Genomic DNA, 25,728 nt, shown 5'->3' with positions numbered 1-25,728 from the left:
CAATGCTGGACTCCACACCAACACAACATGCATTTGAGTTAGGAGGAATGGATCTCTTTAAGGAATTCAGAAGTAAGAACTGCTTAGTTGCCAGATGGTTGAACCCTGTGAGATTCTCTTGGACACTGTCATGAAAATCTAGTGCCTGGATCTCCCTTGTCATTATACACATAGCATTGCTGGTCTACTCTGCAACACAAACCACATACCCCTAGACAATGAGCCACGAGTACATCAAACCTCCCCCAAGGCATGGTGAGCATCTACAATGCACAGATACCAAATGAGACCCCAGACTTTGGTTGTGTTGTGAGTCTTACAGACTGGCTAGCTTATATTCCTTTGGATGATGGACTGTGTGAAGCAGGAGAGTGACTTGGTTTTCAAAAAGCTTGGTTTTTTAACCAGTAGATTTTTTGCAAGGTCTTTTCAAGGCTGGTAATTAGACATCTGCCATACAGAAAGTATTCTGGAAGAAATGTATTTCGATTATAAAAACACTTTCAGCTTAAAAAATTTTTATTAAAAATTTTTATTCTAAACTATATTGAGATAATATATGTATATATGTGTATATATGCTTTAATATTTTTCTATTTAATGATCTACTAAAAACAATGGCAATGCTCGATTTAGTGTCAAATTAGGAAACACGTTTTTTCCTCATTAATTATAATGTTTACAATAAAGTATAGGTCAATTTGTTTATGTCTAAAGTCCTATTCCACCTTGAGCAAAATTAGCAATTTGCCTTGAGCAGAAGTTATTAAGGGCTTCAGAACCTTCCTGTAGATGAAAACAGTCCAGAGAACTAGACAGGATTGTAAATGGCTTGAAGTCCATAGAAGAATGAGTTCAGTGACACAAAAATTCCATTGGTCTGAAAATGGATACATTCTAGAAGACTTGAAAACTTAGAAAGTGATACACTGTGAAGAAATGACAATACTGCTTCACAAACATAAGGACATGATTTATGTGTGGAGCCCCTGGTCATGGAACCCTAGTTCTCAAAGGCATTTTGCAGGCAACAATGGAAAACACATCTTCACTTCTGAACAACAGAAAGTAGAAGTTGGTGAAATTTGGTGACACTGGCTAAAGTAATAGTCAAAGAACTATAAATTCATACCTGTGAGGTAGGTGTTGTGTGAGGAATTAATGAAATAGTGAGAAAGGGGCTGAGACATGTCTTCATTCAAATCCAGTTTCTCAGGTGAAACAACTCCGTTTTCTTCTCCACTCAGATAGCGCATAAATCCATCCACCGATATCTGTCCTAGAGGAAATGAAGAGTTAGGAAGAATGTGAATGTATTCTTTTTATGGGTTGCCGGTATCATGTTGCTTTAATTTTCTTTTTTTTCCAGAAAACTCTGGTAGCATTCAAGGCAGAAGACAGTAGCCACAATTGCATTTAATATGGAAAACCAGTGGTCTAGGATCATGCTATTTCACTACAATTATCTCCAAACACCACAGATAATATAGGAAAATGTAACTACACGAGCCTCACTGACTTTTAGAGGATTTAAATACTTAAACACCAATCTCCTGTTTTTATTTTATTTATTTATTTTTGTGAGGAAGATCAGCCCTGAGCTAACATCTGCCAATCCTCCTCTTTTTGACTGAGGAAGACTGGCCCTGGGCTAACATCCGTGCCCATCTTCCTCCACTCTACATGGGATGCCGCCACAGCATGGCTTGACAAGCAGTGCGTAGGTGAGCGCCCAGGATCCAAACTGGCGGACCCCAGGCTGTTGCAGCAGAGCGCGTGCATTTAACCGCTTGCGCCACCGGGCCGGCCCCTCCTGTTTTTAAATATAAGAATGGTTATCAACTTTATGGATGGACACCAAAATGTGTTTTAGTGCTCATCTCTGGATAATAGAATTAGCGGTGAATTTCCAAATTTTCTATTAGGAATTTATGTTACTTTTATAATCAAAAAAGTTACTTAAAATGAAGCAAAAGTGTTTTCAAAGAATGATCTTTTTCTCTGAAACAGAAAATAAAGATGACCACAAATGAATCTCTCCTAGGAATAAAAAATCAAATGCTCATAAAAAAGGTCTTTAAATTTCTTGTTTAGAATGAGTACTTCAAATGGAAGAAATATTATTTACCTTTTAGTTAGATTCTATTTAGAATTTTTTCTTTTGTTGTAACCTTTCTCAGGTGACTAATGCTACATAATGAGATAATTCTTTATCTTTATCATAGTCATCTTTATGGAATACATGGAGAGAGGCATCTTCACTATTCTGGTCCATCGCCACAGTTTGTTTCTTTAACCTTAACAATCAAAGCCTCACAATAAAAACCCAGCACATTTGTGGGTAGTAAAGACCTTGCCAGTAAATGTTTGAGGGTAGTATTTCTATTTTTCTTGTTGAAACAGTTTGCATTAATATAAAAGTGATATACGTTCATTGAAGAAAAATTAGGAAATGAGATAAGCAGAGAGGAAAAATAAAACTTTTTCTGGACATGCCTTTCTTTTTCAGAGGCAACTACTGTAAAAATTTTGGCAAGTATGCTTCCAGAAAAAAAAAGTGTGTTTAATTCTTTTATGAAATTCAATCATATATATACACACATGATTTAGTGACTTCCTTTATATTAACTGAACAATATACTATGAACATTATCATGTGAAAATAAATATTTAAGAGTGATGTCCGTGTCATGGTGGAGTGAGCTTTCCCATAAACTCTTCCCCTGATAAGATACAACAAAAGGAACAGTCACAGACCAACAACGGAATCCTAGACAGTGAAAAGCAAGATTGGAAAGATCCACGCTGCCACACATCTGACAGTGGAACGTGCTGGGCCCCCGGAGGAAGTGAGGAGAGGTAAGGAGAACTCCTCTCCCTCCCCATCAGATCAGCGATCCCGGTCTGCGTGGCTCCCAGAGAGGGGGGAGGGGCGGCCCGCTGCGGGGAAACCATAGCTCTCTGGGGTCTCTCAGCCAGTGGGAAACTCCCACACAAAGGGCTCAGAACTGCTACAGGGTACCATCAACATCTGAGCACCCCAGAGAGCGGATAACAAGGGGTGAATGAGAAGGCCCCCACACCAGGGACCCACCGGGCAAAAGAGAGAGCCTCCCCCTCCCCGCAAACCGGACCCTGCAGCTCAGCTGACCAGACCAGACCAAGCGACCGGCGGACCGCAGCGAGAAAACGCGGCAGAGCGCAAGGGGCTCAGATTACACAGCCCTTTACCCACACACCGTGGCAGCAGGTGAAAATTGCAACCAGAGTTTTCCAGGATGAGGAAAAACAAAGCCAATACAGGAACCACAATGCAAAGATACATGAAATCACCAGACCAGAAGGAAAATGACAAGCACCCAGAAACCAACCTTGAAGACACAGAAATCCATAACCTAAACGACAGAGATTTCAAAATAGCTATCATAAAAACACTCAATGAAATAAGAGACAACACAAACAATTCAATGAGATTAGGAGTTTCTTCACAAAAGAGATTGAAATCATAAAGAAAAACCAGTCAGTGCTGATGGAGATGAAGAACACAATGGAGGAGATAAAGGAGAATCTGGAATCTTTAAAGAACAGAGCTGACAATATGGAGGAAAGAATAGCATTTTAGAGGATAGGAGTACAGATATGCTCCAGATGGAAGAGGAGAGAGAAGACTAAAAAGAAATGAAGAAAGTCTCCGAGAAATATCTCACTCTATTAGGATATGTAACATAAGAATTATAGGTATTCCTGAGGGAGAAGAGAGGGAAAGAGGAATAGAGAGCCTATTCAAGGAAATAATAGCTGAGAATTTCCCAAATCTGGGGAAGGAGCAGGAAATACCAGCAAGTGAAGCCAATAGATCACCTAAATACATCAACAGGCAAAGGCCCACTCCATGACACCTAGTGGTAAGGCTAGCCAGAGTCAATGACAAAGAAACAATATTAAGGTCAGCTAGACAAAAACAAAAAATAACGTACAAAGGAACTCCCATCAGGCTCTCAGCGGATTTCTCAACAGAAACTTTACAGGCTAGAAGAAACTGGAATGATATATTCAAAATACTGAAAGACAAAAACTTTCAGCCAAGAATACTCTATCCAGCAAAAATACCCTTCAAATATGATGGAGAAATAGTAACTCTCCCAGATAAACAAAAGCTAAAGGAGTTCATGGCCACGAGACCCCCACTACAAGAAATACTCAAGAAGGCCCTCAGGCCTGAAAAAAAGAAGAGAAAGGGAATACAAAGCTTGGAGCAAGGAGAAAAAGAGGTAGACAAACTCAGAAAAATAGTAGATCTTTACCGGAATAGGTGAGCAACCACTTAAATACCAAAATCAAAGATCAAAGGAAGGACTTCACCAAAAATAAATATAACTGCATCACTGTAAACACACAGCCACAACACAAGATAGAATAAGGTATAACAAGAACAACTTAGAAGGGGAGGAGGAAAGTGATTGAATTGACTTAGTATAAGGAAATAGGAGGCCATCAGATAATGGACTATCTCACACACAAGATTTTTTACACAAATCTCAAGGTAACCACCAAACAAATAATCAAAACAAAATCACATATGATAAACAAAGAAAAAACTAGAAGAGTCATAAGACAGAACAACCAAACTGAATTGGCAGTCAGAAACAAATGGGACAAAAAACAAAGGAAACGGAAAAGAACCAGAAAATAAGTGACAAAACAGCAACATTAAGCCCTCATATATCAATAATTACCCTAAATGTAAATGGATTGAACTCTCCAATCAAAACATACAGAGTGGCAGGATGGATTAAAAAGCAAGACCCAACAATATGCTGCCTCCAGGAAACACATCTCAGCTCTAAAGACAAGCACAGGCTCAGAGTGAAAGGACTGAAGAAAATACTCCAAGCTAATGGCAAACAAAAGAAAGCAGGTGTTGCCATACTCATATCAGACAAAGTAGACTTCAAGATAAAACAGGTTAAGAAAGACAAAGAAGGGAAATATATAATGATAAAAGGGACACTCCACCAAGAATACATATCATTCTTAAATATATATACACCCAACATAGGAGCACCAATGTACATAAAGCAACTATTAACAAACCTAAAAGGAGACATTAACAACAACACAATAATAGTAGGGGATCTTATTACCCCACTTACATCAATGGATAGATCATCCAGACAAAAAGTCAATAAAGAAATAGTAGACTTAAATGAAAAATTGGATGAGATGGACCTAGTAGACATATACAGAGCACTCCATCCAAAATAGCTGACTACACATTCTTCTCAAGCATACATGGAACATTCTCAAGGATAGACCATGTGTTGGGAAACAAAGCAAGCCTCAATAAATTTAAGAAGATTGAAATCATAACAAGCATCTTTTCAGACCATAATGCTATGAAACTGGAAATGAACCATGAAAAAAAACTGGGAAAGTGACAAAAATGTGGAGATTAAACAACATGCTACTGAACAACCAATGGATCATTGATGAAATTAAAGGAGAAATCAAAAACTATCTGGAAACAAACGAAAATGAAAATATGCCATACCAAACCATATGGGATGCAGCAAAAGCGGTCCTGAGAGGGAAACTCCTAGCGATACAAGCCCACCTTAACAAACAAGAAAAAGCCCAAATAAGCAACCTTAAATTACACCTAACAGAACTAGAAAAAGAAGAACAAACAAAGCCCAAAGTCAGCAGAAGGAGAGAAATAATAAAAATCAGAGCAGAAATAAATGAAATTGAGACCAAAAAAAAAAAAAAAAACAGTTGAAAGGATTAATGAAACAAAGAGTTGGTTCTTTGAGAAGATAAACAAAATCGACAAACCCTTAGCCAGGCTTACTAAGAAAAAAAGAGAAAAGGCTCAAGTAAATAAAATTAGAAATGAAAGAGAAGAAATTACAACGGATACCACAGAAATACAGAGGATTATAAGAGAATACTTTGAGAAATTATATGCCAACAAATTGGACAATCTAGAAGAAATGGATAAATTCTTAGATTCATACAACCTCCCAAAACTGAACCAAGAAGAAATGGAGCATCTGAATAGACCAATCACAAGTAAAGAGATTGAAATAGTAATCAAAAACCTCCCAAAAAATAAAAGTCCAGGACCAGATGGCTTCTCCGGTGAATTTTACCAAACATTCAAAGAAGGTTTAATACCCATCCTTCTCAAACTATTCCAAAAATTAGAGGAGGATGGAACACTTCCTAAATCATTCTACGAGGCCAACATCACCCTGATACCAAAGCCAGACAAAGACAATACAAAGAAAGAAAATTACAGGCCAATATTGCTGATGAACATAGATGCAAAAATCCTCAACAAAATACTGGCAAACCGAATGCAGCAATACATTAAAAAGATCATACACTATGATCAAGTGGGACCAGGGATGCAGGGATGGTTCAACATCCGCAAATCAATCAATGTGATACATCACATCAACAAAACAAAGAATAAAAACCACACGGTCATCTCAATAGACGCAGAGAAGGCATTTGACAAGATACAAAATCTATTTATGATAAAAACTCTCAACAAAATGGGAACAGAAGGAAAGAACCTCAACATAATAAAGGCTATTTATGACAAACCCACAGCCAACATCATACTCAACGGGGAAAGACTGAAAGCCATTCCTCTGAGAACAGGGACAAGGCAGGGCTGCCCAGTCTCACCACTCCTGTTCAACATAGTACTGGAGAATTTGGCCAGAGCAATTAGGCAAGAAAAAGGAATAAAAGGAATCCAAATAGGTAATGAAGAAATGAAACTCTCACTATTTGAAGATGACATGATTTTATATATAGAAAACTCTAAAGAATCTCTTGAAAACTGTTAGAAATAATCAACTACAGCAAAGTTGCAGGGTACAAAATCAATCTACAAAAATCAGTTGCATTTCTGTATGCTAATAATGAACTAACAGAAAGAGAGCTCAAAAAGATAATACCATTTACAATTGCATCAAAAAGAATAAAATACCTAGGAATAAAACTTACCAAGGAGGTGAATGACCTATACAATGAGAACTACAAGATATTATTGAAAGAAATCGATGATGACATAAAGAAATGGAAAGATATCCCATGCACGTGGATTGGAAGAATAAACATAGTTAAAATGTCTATATTACCTAAAGCAATATACAGATTCAATGCAATCCCAATCAGAATCCCAATGACATTTTTCACAGAAATAGAAAAAAGAATACTAAAATTTATATGGGGCAACAAAAGACCCCAAATAGCTAAAGGAATCCTAAGAAAAAGAACAAAGCAAGAGTCATCACAATCCCTGACTTCAAAACATACTACAAAGCAATAGTAATCAAAACTGCATGGTACTGGTACAAAAACAGACACACAGATCAATGGAGCAGAAGTGAAAGCCCAGAAATAAAACCACACATATACGGACAGCTAATTTTTGACAAAGGAGCTAAGAACATACAACAGAGAAAGGAAAGTCTCTTCAATAAATGGTGTTGGGAAAACCAGACAGCCACATGCAAAAGAATGGAAGTGGACCATCTGCTATCGCCATTCACAAAAATTAACTCAAAATGGATCAAAGACCTGAAGGTGAGACCTGAAACTATAAAACTCATAGAAGAAAATATAGGCAACACACTATTTGACATTGGTCATAAAGGAATCTTTTCGGATGACATGTCTATCCAGACTAGGGAAACTAAAGAAAAAATAAACAAGTGGGACTTTATCAGATTAAAGAGCTTCTACAAGACAAACCAAACCAGAATCAAGATGAACAGACAACTCACCAGCTGGGAGAGAATATTTGCAAAACATACATCTGACAAGGGCTTGATCTCCTAATATATAAAGAACTCACACAACTGAACAACAAAAAAACAAACAACCCGATCAAAAAATGGACAGAGGAAATGAACAGACACTTCTCAAAAGAAGATATACAGATGGCCAATAGGCACATGAAAAGATGTTCAACATCATTAATCATCAGGGAAATGCAAATCAAAACAACACTAAGATATCATCTCACGCCCGTTAGAATGGCTATAATCACCAAGACAAAAACAAGAAGTGTTGGAGAGGATGTGGAGAAACAGGAACCCTCATACACAGCTGATGGGAATGCAAACTGGTGCAGCCTCTATGGAAAATGGTATGGAGATTCCTCAAAGAATTAAAAATAGAGATGCCCTATGATCCAGCTATCCCACTACTGGGAATCTATCCAATGAACCTGAAATCAACAATCCAAAGAGGCTTACGCACCCCTATGTTCATTGCAGCATTATTCACCATAGCCAAGAAGTGGAAGCAACCTAAGTGTCTCTTGACTGACGATTGGATCAAGAAAATGTGGTATATATATACAATGGAATACTACTAAGCCATAAAAAAGACAAAATCGTCCCATTTGCAACAACATGGATGGGCCTGGATGGTATTATGTTAAGTGAAGTAAGCCAGAAGGAGAAAGACAAACACTGTATGATCTCACTCATATGTGGAACATAAATCAACACATGGACAGAGAAAACCGTATTGTGGTTACCAGGGGCAATGGGGATGGGGGGTGGGCACAAGGGGTGAAGGGAGTCATATATATGGTGATAGACAAACAAAAATGTACAACCCAAAATTTCACAATGTTAAAAACTATTAAAACATCAATAAAAAAATAAATATTTAACCATAACATATAAAATATATAATATTTATATTTTGCACATTAAAAATATATAACCAGGGGCTGGCCTGGTGGTGCAGTGGTTAAGTTTGCGTGCTATGCTTCGGTGGCCCAGGGTTTGCGGGTTTGGATCCCAGGTGTGGAATGGCGCACCACTTATAAAGCTATGCTGTGACAGTGTCCCATATAAAGTAGAGGGAGGTGGGCACGGATGTTAGCCCAGGGCCAATCTCCCTCAGCAAAAAGAGGAGGACTGGCAACAGATGTTAGCTCAGGGCTAATCTTCCTTACACACACACACAAAATATATATATTATGTATTTATATATAACTATAACATGACTAAGTAACATTCCCTTGTCATTGAACATTAAAGTTGTTTCTAATTTTTCACTAGTATAAAGGACATTGTATTGAATACTCTGGCAGTTAATTTTCGTACAACTTTTTAATTATTTTCTTAGGATGAATGCTCAGAAATAGAATTGCTAGTTCCAAGACTATGCATGTTTTTAAGGCTTTTATAACCAGTTTGCTTTTGGTTAAAGTTGTAGCAATTTATTCTTTCCCCAATGGTTTTCCTTCTCTTCACCCCTATACCAAACTCACAGGTAAAAACATAGTATCTAATAATTCTAATTTTTATTAATTTGAGCATTATTTATTCTTGAATGGGGTAAGAGGTGTGTAATTTGTAAATGGTAAAGCTAGCATAGACTATTTACCACAGTGTAAATCTTTTCACATCCAATAAATTTCTCAAAATGACTGATGAATACTTTTCCCAATTCTGGAAACATTCTAGCTAAATTGCCTTTAATATTTTCCAGGAATAAATAAATAAAAAGAAAGAAACTTGGTTATTGACTTGGTTAATGAGAGGAGCTGAGTTTTATAAAAGAAAAATTTTCCTAAACAAACTTAAATAGGAACAATTACTTGCACTATAAACTCCTTAAAAATAAACTCTAATATATACCTTGATAATGTCAATAACGATAAAAGGGAAAAGTGCTAAGAAGGTCTCTTGTATTAAAAATGAGAAATACAACATAAAGGTCCTCAAACAGGGATATTTGTGACCAATTTTGAATAGATGCCGTAGTTTACACCTCCAAACAACCATCACATAACAACGTGATCATTCTGATCATGTTGCCATTGATGAGGTCACTTGGGTTACTGCCTTCAAGCCTTCTTTTTAAAATTCATTTACGGTGGAATGCATATATCATTTCAGATTGGTCTCGATTTTTGGAAACAAACCAAAGTCAATGCCACTTAGGGCCAAAGCTATTTCAATAGATGGCTTTTAAAAATATTTTGGCGTATAAAACTCATTTAGAGGTAATTTTTTAAAAAATCTAATTTCTTCGTAGTCTTTTTTTCGGTGACAAGTCCATCTTGTCAGCTTCTTCTCAAATGAGGCTCTATTCCTCCTTCCTTCCCTCTCTCTCTTCCTTCTTCTCTTTCTCTTTACCTTCCGCTCATTTAACAAAGATCTATTGAACATCTGCCATGTGATGAGAACACAGACAAATACAGCACAGTAAAGCACAGCCTCTCCCTCCAAAGAGCTCATAACCAAACAGCAAATAAGACCATTCACACCTGGAGACCAGGCAGGAGCTCCTCCAAAGCAGGTTGTGCATTTACATCTTTGTCATCCGTGGAATCTACCATGATGCTTTGTGCATACGATGCTAGGTGTTAAATCAGCACTTCTTTTCGATGATTAGTGATTCAAAATAGAAAATAAGTTGTTTTGAAACTGGAAGATCACCAAGGATGGCATAATTTTGATTCTTTTATCTGATTAGGTTGAATCATATGAAATTGCTAATATTTGGCATTTTTAACCTATGCAAATGACAATTTCATACAACTCAATCTCTAACTCATCTATTCCTCAGAGGACAGGGTAAATGTAAGTGTCTTTAGTGGCCAGCAAAGGAAAGTAATGTGACTGTGGAATAATGTGTGCCCTAGAGAGCAGTGGGTATGTGAACACTCCTTCTAAATGCATGCAAATAGCAATAAAATACTGCGTGACCAAACACACCACCTTACGGTGCTGGATTTGACCCTGAAGCTGTCAGTTTGTATCTGTTATCTTGAAGGAATAAATATCCTTTGGTCTGATCAGCAACTTTTTAAAAGCAATTAAAACAAAACATATGGCAAGTATGACTAATTTTAACTTTAGCATTGATTCCCATTTATGGCATCTAATGCCTTCTGGGCACTTGTGTTGAGAAAGATTCTGAATCATGTTTGTGATTAATTTTGATGTCTGTCATGGACACAGGACAGAAAAGTGGAGGTATACAAGCTGTATATTTGTTATTCTTAAATGAGGACATTATAATTAAGGTCAAGTTATACTTTGCAACATACCAAACAACATGTGTCAAAGTTTTATTTAATTCATTAATGAGGAAACCAGGAAGATGACAAGGCCATTTCACAGGAGGCTTGAGACACTGCAACATACATATGTGTGTGTGTCAGCAACCCCGCAAAACACAAAAACCCCAAAATCATAAAAATATTGCTAAATTGAATATAAGGCTAGTTAATGTCTATAGGTCAATTAAACATAACCTTTGGGTTATCTTCTCTACCTTTATGAGTTCACAGGAGTCAAAGATTTTAACATAATTTTTAGGATAGATTAAAATCAGTAGAGCCAGCCTGATAGCCCAGTGGTTAAAGTTTGGCACGCTCCACTTTGGCAGCCCAGGTTTGGTTCCTGGGCGTGGAACCACACCACTTGTCTATCAGTAGCTGTGGTGGCGGCTCATGTAGAAGAACCAGAAGGCCTTATAACCAAAGTATACAAGTACGTACTGCAGCTTTGGGGAGGAGAAAATAAAAGAAAAACCAGCAAAAAAAATCTAGAATTAGGTGAATCAGTTTTTGTGAGGATTATTTACAATTATATTAAATAATTTAAAAATCCCCAGTTAAAGAATTTACCTAACCTTGAACAAGAGCAATGAATGAGTTTGGAGGACAGTTCAGAATATGATTGCAGGCCACAGGTGAGCAGACACCAGGGAGCAACTTTTCAACTCCAGAGCTTTGCCTTGCTAACTAAAGGAGCAAATGCATAAGACTTTTGAGGTATCAAATGACTACGCAGAGATATGTCAAAGTCAAGAAAAGCTGATGAAAAAGTATGAATAAGGTGTAGTAGATTTGTAAGTTGCAAGGTGTCAGTTAAGGGGGTCAGGAGTTCATCTGCAAAAATGCAGATGTTTGGCAAATGAATTAGCCTAAAAAAATTAGCTTAAAAAACAGCTGGAATATTGCTGTTGCTGTTGACTTAAATGCATTAGTCTTGTTCCATCAAATTTGCACTCTTTTTGCAAAACTGCTTACAATTTTTTTTTGTTTTGGTCCACTGAGGAGCATAGAAGAATGAAAAACTTTGAGAACTAAGATAGGAAAAATATTGTTTTTCTAAACAAATGAGTAATGGCACAAGAAATCCAGCTTCTTTTCCTGCCAGTACTAACTGATCTGGAATAAATTCCTTAACCATAGGATGAATAAACTACACAGGCTCTTAAGTCTCTTCTAGCTGTAAAATTTTATCAATTCAATAGGTTTAATATATAAGGGATGATTACTAGCTAAATTAAAACAAAATGTCCCATATTAAAACATCAAACCACAATTAAAAGCAATGCTACAATGTTCTGGAATAAAATTAACAGGAAGAGAAGTTAAGTTCAGAAGGATAAGGCAAGCTGACAAAAGCTAAAAATAAAGCCCCTCACATATTTTCTTAATAAAAGATTGGTATGCTTCCAATTGGACACGTCATTCATATGATGGCACCTAAAGATCTTTATTAGCATATATACTGTTTGAACCACTTAGAGCAAAAGTGAAAAGATCTGATTTTAACCGGGAGGAACAATCTTCAAAGACATACAAGAGGAAAGTGGCATTAAAAAATGACATCCCCAGTGGCCATTTATATGTCTCATCATCCTTCAGCAACATTTTTGCTGCAAAGAAACTCTCAAATGCCTCACAGCTTTGCAAAAAGGCCATGGCCAGCAACTGTACCTCTGCCTCCTTTTGCCTCTCTCCCTCCCCTGGGGTAGATAATGACTGAGGCTCCACTGGTGGCCTCCTGAACATATCAGGAAGACAGATATTTGGAATTCTGCTGTGACAAAATGATACCTTCCAGGGATGTCTTAAAACTGTGCGATGTATCCAGTGACACTCAACTGGATGTATTTCATGCTTACAAGTGCATGCAAAGGCCCCTGAATAATTTACTGGGGTACGAGCTACTCCGATGCCTTCTCTAAACCTGAGGCCATCCCATGGGCCTTGGGAACAATTAAGAATGAGGAGGATCTGTGTCCAGTAAAGGGAGTTCTGGAGAATAGAACAGAAGAATGGTCTAAGGAGCTTTGTGGACTGGTTCTCCCATCTTTTCAGGTCCTGACCCGTTTATTGACTTCTAGAAACCTACTTCCCACAAGACTTTCTGGCTTGACCCTTCTGTTCCAGGCACCTGAGAAGAGATGCTTCAGCTCAAGTCTCTCCAGGAAGAACAAGTTATCTTAACTTACTCTGGAGCTAGGGAACTCCTTTTGGGTGGTTATTAATGACCATATTTTTAGTGAGGGCCCAACTTTACGTGCCAAGGATTGAGAATAACCAAGTCTATGTCCAGTAGAATCCTGACCATCAAGAACTTAAAAAATATACTGCATAAAATTCCTTCTTGATGGCTTTTGATGTGCAGTTCAGGTTTGTACTTATTTAGTGTAGTGTCTTAATGCACATGTAGCTGAAGGGTTTGGAATCAGAGCAAGGTGCCCAGTTAGCAGATAAACAAACTGTCTTCAAGTTGGCCACAAAGAAGCCTTCTGGAGAGGATCCACTCGTTTTGGTCCAATTCTGCTCCAGTTTCTTTTTCACCTTTCTGCTGCCCACATCTTGCAAAAGATGGAGGAAAATCAGCCCATTTTGATTGCTGATGGGCTGATGGGGAGGAGCTGAGTGTGGCCAGTGGATGGAGTAGCGAAGGTGCAGTTAAGAAGCTCCCATCTGATTTGCTCTTAATGCACAGATACTGCTGCAGGGGATGACTACGGGAAAACAGCCTGGTCCAGAAGTGACTGGCAAGGGTTGTTTTCTAAATTTAGATCTGTTTCTACAGATGTTATCCAGAACTACTTCTACTAGAATAGCTAGTAGAAAAAAGCCCCCTCACTTCCCTTGATTAGAAGCAAATGCTTCCAAATCTTTTAGTTGATGCTTTTGGTATTTACTTCTATATTTCAAAATAATATGGTTGTATTACTATTTTTTGACTTCCAACCAAGGGAGATGAAGATATTGCTCTTTTTTCTTTCTACTCCAAAGTACACATACACATCCTTCCCACCCTTCTGAGATAGTTATATTATAACTTAGTTAGATCAGTAATCAGTGCTTATATTATCATAACTATGTATTCTATTTAGGGCTGAGTCATATAGTAAACCAATGATTATTTTTCTTTTCATGCACAATTTTTAATTTTCCCTGTAGTTAATAATTGTCTTGCTTTGTCATTTGCTTCATTTCTTTGCACATATCTCTAATCCAGCTTCAAACTCTCCACCAGTTATCTAAACCTCTTTGCAATATGTTCAAACACAACAAAGGTTCTCCCAGTTTCATTTTCTTGAGGGTCTTTCCTGGAGCTTTATGACCAGCTCCAATCTAGATTGATCAATTTCCATTTCCTTCACTTCTCTTCTTTATTTAATCTCTTTTATTTTATTTTTTACCATGTCTTCCTCTTTCATGGTTAGCTTTTTCATTTTAGTGGGAGCACATTTGTCAGTAGGTTCCTGAGACAGCATTCAGGAGTGTTAAATTTTTTGAGCCTTGCGTGTGTAAAATTGGCTTCATGACACTTGCATACTCGATTGCTAGTTTAGCTGGCTATAATATTTTAGGTTGGAAAAATTTTTATTTTAGATTTTTGTGGGAAAATTTGCTTCCTTGTGTTTTAGCTTCTAGTGTGGTTGTTAAGAGATTTGAAGACTTACTGCTTTATCATCCTAAAGACAGATATGTGGCCTGGTTTTTTGTTTGTTTGTTTTGTCTTTTTGGAAATTTCTAGCATCTTATTCAGTCCCAGTTTCTTGAACTTTCACAATGATGTGCTATGGTACAGGCTTATCTTTATCCCCTGTGCTGGGTACTCTTTGAGCCCTTTTAGTCTGAAAGCTATGATCCTTCTATTTGGGAAAATTTTCATGAATTATCTCTATGATAATTTCCTCTGTTCTCTCTTTTTGGAATATTATTTGGCCAAATTTTAAATTTTTATACATCCTCTCTCCAATTTTTCATTTTATTTTTTTGCTCTACTTTCTGGGAGATTTCCTCAACTTTATTTCCAACTGTTCTTTGAGGCTTTTGTTTCTGCTACCTTCTTTTTAACATCTAAGAACCAGTTTTTGTTCTCTGACATTTCTTTTAAAAATAACATTGTGTTCTTTTTTCAGCAGTACAATATGTTCTGTTATCTTTCTAAGGAGATATTATTATATTAGTGATATTAATTTTAATAAAATTAATATTAATAATAATTATTGATGATGATATTACTATATTAATGATATATGTATGTTATAACTCTTGTTAACACTGCATAGTCATTGTTTTCCCCAAGGTTACTTTTGTTCCTTTTCTACTTTTTCAAGAAGTTTCCCTCATATGTCTAGTAATTTTTATTTTATTTTATTTATTTTTTTCCCCCAAAGCCCCAGTAGATAGTTGCATGTCATAGATGCACATCCTTCCAGTTGCTGCACGTGGGACATGGCCTCAGCATGGCCGGAGAAGCGGTGCGTTGGTGCGCGCTTGGGATCTGAACCCGGGCCGCCAGCAGCGGAGCGCGCACACCCAACTGCCAATCCACGGGGCTGGCCCTGTCTAGTAATTTTTAATTGTCTGTTTATATTTCAAATTGGTGGACTAAAGAGCTGATTGGATTTTTAAATGCATCTGGTAGTCTTGAAAAGTACGAGAGTTCATAAGGCATCATTGTAGAGGGAACAGTCTTGGTCTCTTTGGAGTAACCCGTAATACCAGTACTTTCAGTTCTTTCTTCTTGGGCTGATCAGAGTTCTGAGAGAAAATCTGTTTAATCACTTGCCAGGATAGTAAAACCCTGATGCCAGCATTCTACAGCTAAATGGGGGAAGAAGGCTGGAGGTCTCAGCAGTGTCAAAATCATGTAATTGCTATTTCTCATCCTATTATCCCCACCCTTGCCAGATTATGCCTTTAAAAAATATCTCTTTTAACGCAATTTTAGTGTGGTTTCAAGAAAGAGTTTAATTAGATGAATATGTTCAGTTCGCCCTATTTGTCCTGAAGTTCCATGATTTTTCTACTACACCATACTGCAGACATTTTTGCTGATTATGGTTTTTTCCTTTTTTTTTTGGTCAGGAAGATTAGCCCTGAGCTAACATCTGTGCCACTCTTCCTCTATTTTGTATGTGGGTCACCACCTCAGCATGGCTGATGAGAGATGTAGGTCTGCGCCCAGGATCCGAACCCGAGAACCGGGCCACCAAAGTGGAGTGCACCAAACTTAACCACTACACCACGGGCCTAGCCCCTGATTATGTTTTAAAAGTCAGATTTCATATGCTTTATCCTTTGATTCTAGTATTTTTAGGTAAAATTAAATCAGAAGGGAGGAGCTAAAGGTTTTCTGTCACAGATCTGCTTTGCCTGGTCAGGGACTTATCACTGGTTTTCTCTCATTTATATCTTTCTAAAGAAAAGTATGCAGTGACTAATATCTCACCACAGATGACACCATATAGATAACTGTCTGTCAGGTTTTCCTCGCTACATCTTTTCCCAGGTAGAGTGTAGTCAGTCTCATAGGCAGCCTGGGCTCTCAGGTACTTTTCAGGTGGGAAGTCACGTGAACCTCTTGGCTTCTCTTGCCAACTTCACAGGCTGCTTGTGTGGAACAGGTATGGTGGTGTGTACAAGGAGCTGTCAAGGCCCCGAGTTTCTAAGGGAGTCATGACTGAGTCAAGCCGACCTTTTATAAAGTGCTGGCGAGTTGTATAACTCTCCTCATGGCGGTCATGGGATGTGTCCCCCATGACCTCATTCAATCAGCAGAAAATATGTCCAGAATTGTAATTCTATTTCCCAAGTCTCTCATGTAAAGTTAAAATTCGAGTTCAAAGCACTGCTAGAGAAATTAAACCATTAAATCTAAAAAAAATTAAGGAGACTTCCGGAACTAAATTCTAAGGCAGCTGACATAAATTGCTATTGAATCCTGTCAAGGTTGGCAGTATTTAACAGATGAGATATTTTCTCCCTTACTCTTCGCAAGTCCCTCTCACTCTCCGCAAGTCCCTCTCACTCTCCTCTAATACAGGCAGCAACAAAGCATTCTAACTTTGCCTCAGGGAAGGGAGGGATGGCAGTTAACAAAGAACTAAAGGGTACATTTTCTGCATGGATTTGAGGGCACTTTTCTACCAAGGCTTCCTTGTCCCCAAGTCTAGGGGAAGTCTTAGACAAGTTTGATGTTCTGAAAAGAGAAGCCTGTGGCTCCTTTCCCAGGAGATGCTCCAGAAAGTTGCAAACCCTGGTGTTCCCCTGTGGCCAGAAACAGCAAGAGCAGAAGTGTCTGGAGGCTCTAAATAAATGGACCTGTGCCTGAGCCTTAGAGAGGTCCTTCTTGGTCCACCCATGACTAGCAAGCATGTGGCTGAACCCATTGTCCTGAAAAGGATGATCAATGCCCAAGACCAGAAAGGAATAAGCCTGCATCGGGGCTATCAGCTTGAACAGAGGACCAAACCCAGACTCCTCCTCTGATGCCCAGGCACTCAGTAAGGCTCTTAGCACTTAGACACCACCCTAGGTTATTTCACTATGGAAATTAAGATAGAAAAAAAAAACATTTATTTTGAGTGAACCAAGAGTGTCCTCAAATGTCACCATAACACGAAGCCTTCCCAAGCCTTCCCTGACCACCCTATACAAATAACAATTGCTCCTGTTGGCACTTCTATTTCATACACTACTTAATATTCTCCATGGCATTTATCACCATCTGTCATTCTATATATATACTGGCTTGTTAGTTGTGGTCTCCTCCTACAAGACTAAGTTTCATGAGGACAGAGTGTCTTAGTTTGGGTTTCCCTTGAACCAGATTCTGAGACCAGGATTTGGGCATTAGTTTATTTAGGAGGTGGTCTCTTGGAAACAATGGTGGGGGAGGAGGGAAGGAAGTCAATAATGGTGAATTATCAAACAAACCACCACTATAGGCAACTGGAATTTAATCCCATTGGGGAACCACTAGGAAATGAGGTACAACATGTACTTGCAATTATCCCCTCCAAGGGGAGAGGAAACTGGAGTATTTATACCCCAAGTCCCATCAGTCACTGGCTGATTGATTGCTTCCGGGAGCATTAATTCCCCAGTACTTCTGTCCACTACACTCTTAGGAAGAGAGGGCTCCGGGAGCCAAAGAAAGCTTTCAGCAAAGAGATGCAGGCACTCAGTGGGAAGTCCAGCCACTAGACAGGGCTTTTGTCAGTTTACTGCTGATCCTTAGAACCCAGAACAGTGACTGACACGCAAGTGCTCAATAAATATTAGTTGAAAGAATGAGTGTTAGGTTCCACAAATATTAACATTTACGTATTAAAACATAAGCCAGCCCCAGTGGTCTAGGGGTTAAGATTTGGTGCTTTCACCACCGTGCCTGGGTTCGTTTCCCGGTCAGGGAACCATACCACTGGTCTGTCGGTTGTCATACTGTGGCGGCTGTATGTTGCTGTGATGCTGAAAGCTATGACACCGGTATTTCAAATACCAGCAGGGTCACCAGTGGTGGATAGTTTTCAGTGGAGCTTCCAGACTAAGATAGACTAGGAAGAAGGACGTGGCCAACTACTTCCAAAAAAATTGGCCCTGAAAACCCTGTTAATAACAGCAGATCATTGTCTGAGACAATACCAGAAGGTGAGAGGGTGGTGCAGAAAGACTGGGCAGGATTCCGCTCTGCTGGACACAGGGTTGCTAGGAGTTGGAATCAACTGGATGGCACTAACAACAAATTAATACATATCATGAGTAGTTTTGTGTATCATCTTGGCAACTAAATCCCTCAAACTAATTTGTATCATAGAGAACTAAAAATGGCAATTCTGAGTTCGGATATAAATGACGCTGCAAAGGAGGATTGAGACAAAAACATCAAAGAAATGCAATGACAGCTTAGAGACCAGAACCAAGGGGCTTGGCCTGGCTTTGACTGATGGTCCCATGATGGTCAAGAAGTGTGCTTAAGAATCACAAGGAGGGCGTGGAGAGCTGAGTCCCAGTCAGGAGTCCTGGAGAGATTGTAAGTTTTATCTTTACTCCCTCCCTCTGCCTAGCCTCTGGCAGAAGTGCTAACCAGACAGCATGAAATGTGTAAGGCCATCAAAACAGACCAGGAGAAGCGGACGTAGGATAATTCAGAATAGGGCAAATCAATACTTAAACAATAGAAGAGTTGATAGTACTTCATTACATTGCACAGGGCAAGTTAACTGCCCTGTCATATCCTCTCCTCTGCTTTGCTCAGACCTGGTAGAATTTTTTTTCTAATTCACAGGCAAGAAGTTTATTTGAAATAAATGCATAGGCCCTCCCCTTCAACCCACAAACTTATGAAAATGACTTTTGATAAAGTCAGGTGACACAAGCTGATGCTCCTCATCGCCCTGAAACTTCTGAGCCTGGTGGTGAGTCCTCAGCACCACACTTTCTCACGATACTTTACAGGAGCTCCGTGACCATGGGAGGGAAAAAGTACTGTGGGGCATGGTCGAAAGGTAATCTCTAAATAGAATTCATGCCACATTACCAAGGTGGCCTGAAAGTCCCCCAGTAAGGCTCTCCTGTTCAGGATGTGTTTTTGACCAGGATGGTTACTGTGGAAATGACCCCATCCTGGCATCCAAGCACCGACGTGGAACTGCTCCTGAGCCAGCCCTAAGAGCAGATGTACGGCAGCAGCAGAGAAGTGCTAAAGGAAAAAAGTAATGCTGTGGAGGTTCAAGGAAAGAAAATGTGTCTGGCTGTGTTTACAAACACAGTACTTTTTAAAAAATAATGGATTCTGACTTGAAAGCAAATATGTAGCATAAGTGCAAGCAGGATAGGAAAGGAAGAAAGAGAGAGAGCCAGGCTTTGAAGAGCTCCATGAGTTTAATCTATTTCCAGTATATTATCTAACAAGCCTTTATATGCTGTTTACTCTGTGCAAATATTAACTCGTTTCATCCTCATAATAACTCTATCAAGTGAGCACTACTTTTATGCCTATTTTATAGATGAGAAACCCGAGGCAAGTAACTTGCTCAAGGTCACACAGCTCATAAGCAGATAAATTGTGATTTGAACCAAGGGTGTCAGGCTTTGTGTTCCATGCCATTAACCACTATGCTATGCTGCTGTAGAAGATGCCACACATAATCTAGTACCAGGAAAGGTAAATAATAATAATAATAATAGGAGGAGCTACCGTTACTTGAGCACTGACCATGTTGCAGGCACAGAAACCCTAGAACAGAGGTACTTTTTAATTCTCATTTCCAGTTGGGCAGAGACTTAGAGAGGTAAGCAACTTGTCTGAGGTCACAGGGGACCTAGTGTGAGAGCTGGATCTGGAGCCCATGCTGAAGCAATGGAAAGACAGATGGTGGTGAGTGCAATTGATGATATTTATCCACATAACTTTCCCAGCACTGGCCTGGATGAGGGACATGGATGAGATGAAAAGGAGAGAGTCTTGCCTCGTGGCAGTTGGCTTCAATCTGAGCACCCTGGATTAGTCCTAAAAATAGCCCTAGAATGTGACCAAGGAAGAGTTTTTTCCCATGATTTACTTATCTCTCTACAATGTGTTACTTTAATCTTTCTGTTAAAAAAAGCTGGGCTCAGGCAGGACAAATGACCCATCTGGCAGAGGCGTGAGGATTAGCTCTTTGATTTGAATTTTGTCTATCAAGGTCTAAAATTCTCTTCCAGACTTAATTTACATTCTAATCTCTGCAAGTAATTTAAAGGCATCCACTAGCATTTTTATTCTCCAACCCATGAATCTAACTTTTAGGAAGAAAAATACAACAGAAAACTTGTTATGCCAATGTGAGGACAAGAGAAACGCTAAACAGAAGATGTGACATTGTTTTGTGGGTTTTGCAAAAAAATGCAGGTTAGCTTAAAAAAATAAAAATAGACAAACACATGCAAATAACATCTTTCAAAGCCCGGAAACACAGAGAAATCTCTACAAATTCTGCCTTGCAAGACAGATGGCCTGTAAATCCACAGAGTCATCACGTAGTTGAGATGGACAAATTGGACAGCATGCCTGCCAGCTAGCATGGCCACCAGCCTCATTCTGTTGAGCCAAATGCCAATTAGGCAGGATCTGGCTACTCAAATATTTGGATGTCACTGGGATTAGGTGGTTGAGAAACCATTCATCATCATTCAATCTCCATTCTTACTGTTATGATACCAGAGCATGTTGGAGTGTTACTGGTCCAATGGCTTAGCACCTCCTTAAGTCACTTCCAAGCATAGCACTGAGAAGCTATTTCCTTGGCTCATGTTTATTCCTGGTACTGTGACCCTTCCGTGAGTTCTGCTAGACCAGCTCAGAGAAAGTAAGTGCAGATGGCTTTAATATCCTGTGGCTCACCAAAATCTATTTGCCTGCTTTCAGAAATAATCTATTAAATGATTCCTTTTCAATTATCTTTGCTTGGGCACAAACTTTCCTATTACATTTGCCAACTAACTGTTTTTGTATAGTATATGAACTTTGCTGGTATTTTCATCTGGTTTATCAATTTATCTTCCCAATCCTGGAGTCAGTATGTTCTATACATGTTTTCATGCATTATTATTTTATATTAGGTTGAAAAGTGTCAGACATTCTTATTTCATCTTGATTTCAAAAGCTGTTCTATTACCATACCTATGTACAAATACAAGTCCAAGATGTTGTGTGATAATGTCCACTAAATGGCTACGTGCTCTTCTCAAAAGCCTTTATAAATTAACCCCTCCCCCAGCTGTCATGGCTTTCTGTGTGCCTGCTGTTTTCCCTTTAGTAAGTTGAACTTGTTGTGGTGGTTTTTGTGAAAATTCTTAATAATAACACCTAATTTTTGATTTAGCACTTTCCCTTCTTCAAAATACTTGCACATCTGTGAGTTTATTTACTGCTAACTGTTCTGTTTGGTGGGTAAGACAAAGTCTTATTATTTAACATGACAGATAAACAAACTTCAACCCAGCAAGATTAAAGTCCTTTTGAGTTGACATGGCTAGATAACAACAGAATCAAGATTAAAACCTTGCTCTCTTGAACACAGGCTTGGAGTCTTTCCACTAGATTTGCGTTAAGTATTGATTTATCATTTAGAGTTAGAAGTTCTCAGAGGATAAAAAACAAGTAAGTTGCATTTTATTAGCGCACTGTCACATTGCTCTATCAGAAGAAACTCTTCACAATTGCTCCTGACCATAATGCAAAGGAGGCAAAAATCCTTAACCAGAATGTCATGTTCCTTGGTCAAGCTGGATACTGGCTTTCTAAGGGTAACGAGCATGACCTTCACTTCATTTACATCTCTTCCAGTGTCTAGCATAAAGGCAGGCCCAGAATATGTGCTCATGAAAGCTTTCTGATGAACTACTTAGAACATGCTATGTCTTAGTGCCTTAAATGCTGCCTGACTCTAGTCTGTCCTTCATCCAGCTCTCTATTCTGCAGCATTCTTGAAGTACAACTCGAATGTCACTTTCCTCTTCAAAAGCCTCTGACATCCTTCCTTACAGAGGAGGTTCTACTACATTGGGAGGCCCATGAGGGGAAGAGTGGCACCTTTCTATTGCCTAGTTCAAGGGTAGACATACACAGCCTCAAAAGACATTACACAGACATAAGGCGCAAAACATGTGTGCTGACTAAATAAATAAATGAATGAGCCAAGGGTAGCATCAAGGCTTTCGTGCCCTCTTAGCCTTACTTCTCACTAATTCTTTCCCAAACAAACTAATAAAATTACGTGACCATTCAAAGACTCAGTTTCCTCATTGTAAAATGGGGATAATAATAAAGATTTAAAGATTTGTTCTGAAGTTTATATAAGACAATTAGCAGGTAAAGAGTTCAGAGCAATCTCTGACACTCCCTAGAATCTCAATAAATAAAATCTCCCTTTTCCTCCAAGCTTCTCTAGCACATAAAGTATGCTTGATAGATATTTGCTGGATGAATGAATGGAGGTGTATCACATTCTATCGTGTATTATAGTTATTTGTATATACCATCTCCCCTCTGAATTACAGTCTCCTTGAGAGTGAAGACTTTATCTTGATTTCATTCCACTTCTTTGTAGTTCTTAAGTTAGGTGGGCAATACATGTTTGTTAGATTAAAATATCCATGCAATTGAATCAGGTATGTTAGAATAAAGAAGAGTTCAGTGAGCGTCAGGTACCTTGGAGGATCCCTCCTTTGAAAGGTTGGAGATTCTTGTTACAGCTGCAGAGCTGGATGGGAAAATTCCTTTTTTTTTTTTTTCGTGAGGAAGATCAGCCCTGAGCTAACATCCATGCCAATCCTCCTCTTTTTGCTGAGGAAGACTGGCCCTGGGCTAACATCTGTGCCCATCTTCCTCCACTTTATATGGGACGCTGCCACAGCATGGCCTGACAAGCTGGGAATCAGTGCACATCCGGGATCCAAACCCGGGCCACCAGCAGCGGAGCGTGCGCACTTAACCGCTACGCCACGGGGCCGGCCCCAGGAAAATCCCTTTTATACTGTTGTGATCATGGTGGATATTGTTTTGTTGATAATGACATTGTAGCTGACTGTATTGGTGCCCCAGGAGATGTGGTTGGGCTGGACTTCCATCTGCCTTTCTTCGTCTGATGGCTTACTTTACGTAGAGCAGGCAGGAAGTGCCTGGGGATTAACTTCCTAAGAGCCTCCGCAGTGACTGTGGTTGGGAAACTCAGGTGTATGTTCCACACTGGCTTCTAGAGTTTGCCCCAGGATGGAGATGCAGTTATGCACACTTAACTATCTCGATGATACAACCTTTATTGGTTGCCTTCCCTTCCTCGTTCTCACTTCCTAAATTGCCCTGCTAGTGCTGCCTGGGATCATCTCTCAAACTCTTTGTACTTGCATTCTTCTCCCAGAGTCAGCTTCTGGGGCAACCCAAACAAAGACAAATAGCAACATTAATAAGAAGCATTTTGGCTCATTCTCTATGTGTAAGGTAGAGTGTTAAGTGTGAAGGTCGATTTTTTCAATCATCCTCAGTTAAGGCTTCCTGTTAAAATAATGATATCCCTACTCTGTAGATAATCTTGCTTTCATAACTGGAGTCCTATAGACGAGAGTGGTTGAGAGTTAAGATAGAGCTCCTAGAATCTCTATAACGAATTAATGAAATTATTGGTCATTCTCAGCTTCTTGACATTATTTCACCCATTGCCATGGCACATTTTTCAGCTTTTCTGTTCAGTGTTAGGGTAGAGAGTCCACACCTCACCTCGTCTGGCTTCCTTGTGGTCATCGTTTGTTTTCCACGGAGTTGATTCTCTCTGCATTTGATCTGTTTCCCTTCCACTTATTTGGTGTAAAATCGACTATTAACAAAACTAGACTCTGGGTAATGCAAACGTTGGGGACCAAATGCCTGTGGCTTTGTGGCTTTTCTCCAGCACAGTGCAACCTGCCAAGCTGTTCCTTTTAACTGAGCCATAGCCCCACCTGACCCCCGCTGAGAAGGGGAAAAGTGTAATAGTCAGCAATTATTAATGCTATGTTCTGACAGGAGGTTGCATCTAGAGGGAAAAGACACTATCTGCTTTGTCCCAATAGTTCTCATACAAAATGGCAAGGCATCTCGAGAAGGTATGGTCTGATGAGAGAAAGTGGTTTTAACAAAACTCAGCAGACTAGGGAGGATTAGACTACCAAGGTCAGTCCCTACCTTTTGGGACTGACATTTGACTTCGTCTTTTACTATTTATATTTTTCCTGATTGGTTGTTTTCTGAACAAAGGCCATTTCAGCTGTGAATGGACATGGTCATGACTCTCTGGCTAGAACCATGCTTCTGAGCAGACATTGACGTCACTTAAGGAAAGACTGGAGGAGAAAAAACCAGGACTCCTGGGCCAGGCATTTGCCTCTCCTCAGGCACAATTTTTGCTTTCTGGGAAAGGAAGAAACGCAGTCAAGAAGGGAAGGCAGAAGGAATTTACCAAGTCAATACATGAACAATGGACTCAAACGGCTATCTCTAAAAAAATTTTTTTTTTATTTTAGCCAATCTCAAATACTTCAGAGAAGTCTATGAACATACGAAACAACACAGAGTTAAGAAGCTTGGAATATACTCACAGATGGTAATGTCATTCTTCTGTGACCTTCCACAGAGGCTAGAAAGTCAATAGGTGGAATTTGAATGAGATCTTAATCAATAAAATACTAGAGTGGCTTTCCGGCAGCTTTCTCAGTGCAGTAACTTAATTAAGGCATGAAAAGAACTGGCTGCGTCATATAGTTTTCATCTGTCTTTCTTTGTCTTTTGGGAAGAAATCTATCTCATTTGAGTTGATTTTGTTTGTTCATTTCAGTTCTTTTATTTCTTGTATTGCTACACAGGTAATCTATATGAAAATATTTAAATGGATGCCATCTTAATGGTGAGGCAGATCTTTGAACTAGTCAATATTTCCTCCAGATGAGTGGTTTTTAAATTGACCATCCTGAATCTCCCGAGATTTTGGGAGAAGTACCTGCAGAGAATGGGATGCGGCAGGAGAGGAAACAGGAGTAGGGCAGCCGTCACCAGCTCCACTCCAGGCTCACCTCTATTCAACCAAAATACTGTCATGCACAGCATGATGTTTTGG

General features: G+C 39.1%; 1 protein-coding gene across 2 annotated transcripts in view; it reads right to left on the bottom strand.

The window, feature by feature from the left end:
- Positions 1-25,728, bottom strand: part of PLCB1 (phospholipase C beta 1) — a 681,789-nt gene that overhangs the window by 171,155 nt on the left and 484,906 nt on the right. For both annotated transcript variants that reach the window (XM_058563193.1, XM_058563194.1), the window contains exon 10: positions 1,133-1,279. In XM_058563193.1, coding sequence (XP_058419176.1) covers positions 1,133-1,279 — 147 coding nt within the window. The remainder of the gene's footprint in view (positions 1-1,132; positions 1,280-25,728) is intronic.

Source organism: Diceros bicornis, chromosome 19, assembly GCF_020826845.1.
Source record: "Diceros bicornis minor isolate mBicDic1 chromosome 19, mDicBic1.mat.cur, whole genome shotgun sequence".
In the NCBI taxonomy this organism is placed as follows: Eukaryota; Metazoa; Chordata; class Mammalia; order Perissodactyla; family Rhinocerotidae; genus Diceros; species Diceros bicornis.
The sequence above is the reverse complement of the archived record's forward strand: the minus strand, read 5'-3'. Positions and strand labels throughout refer to the sequence as shown.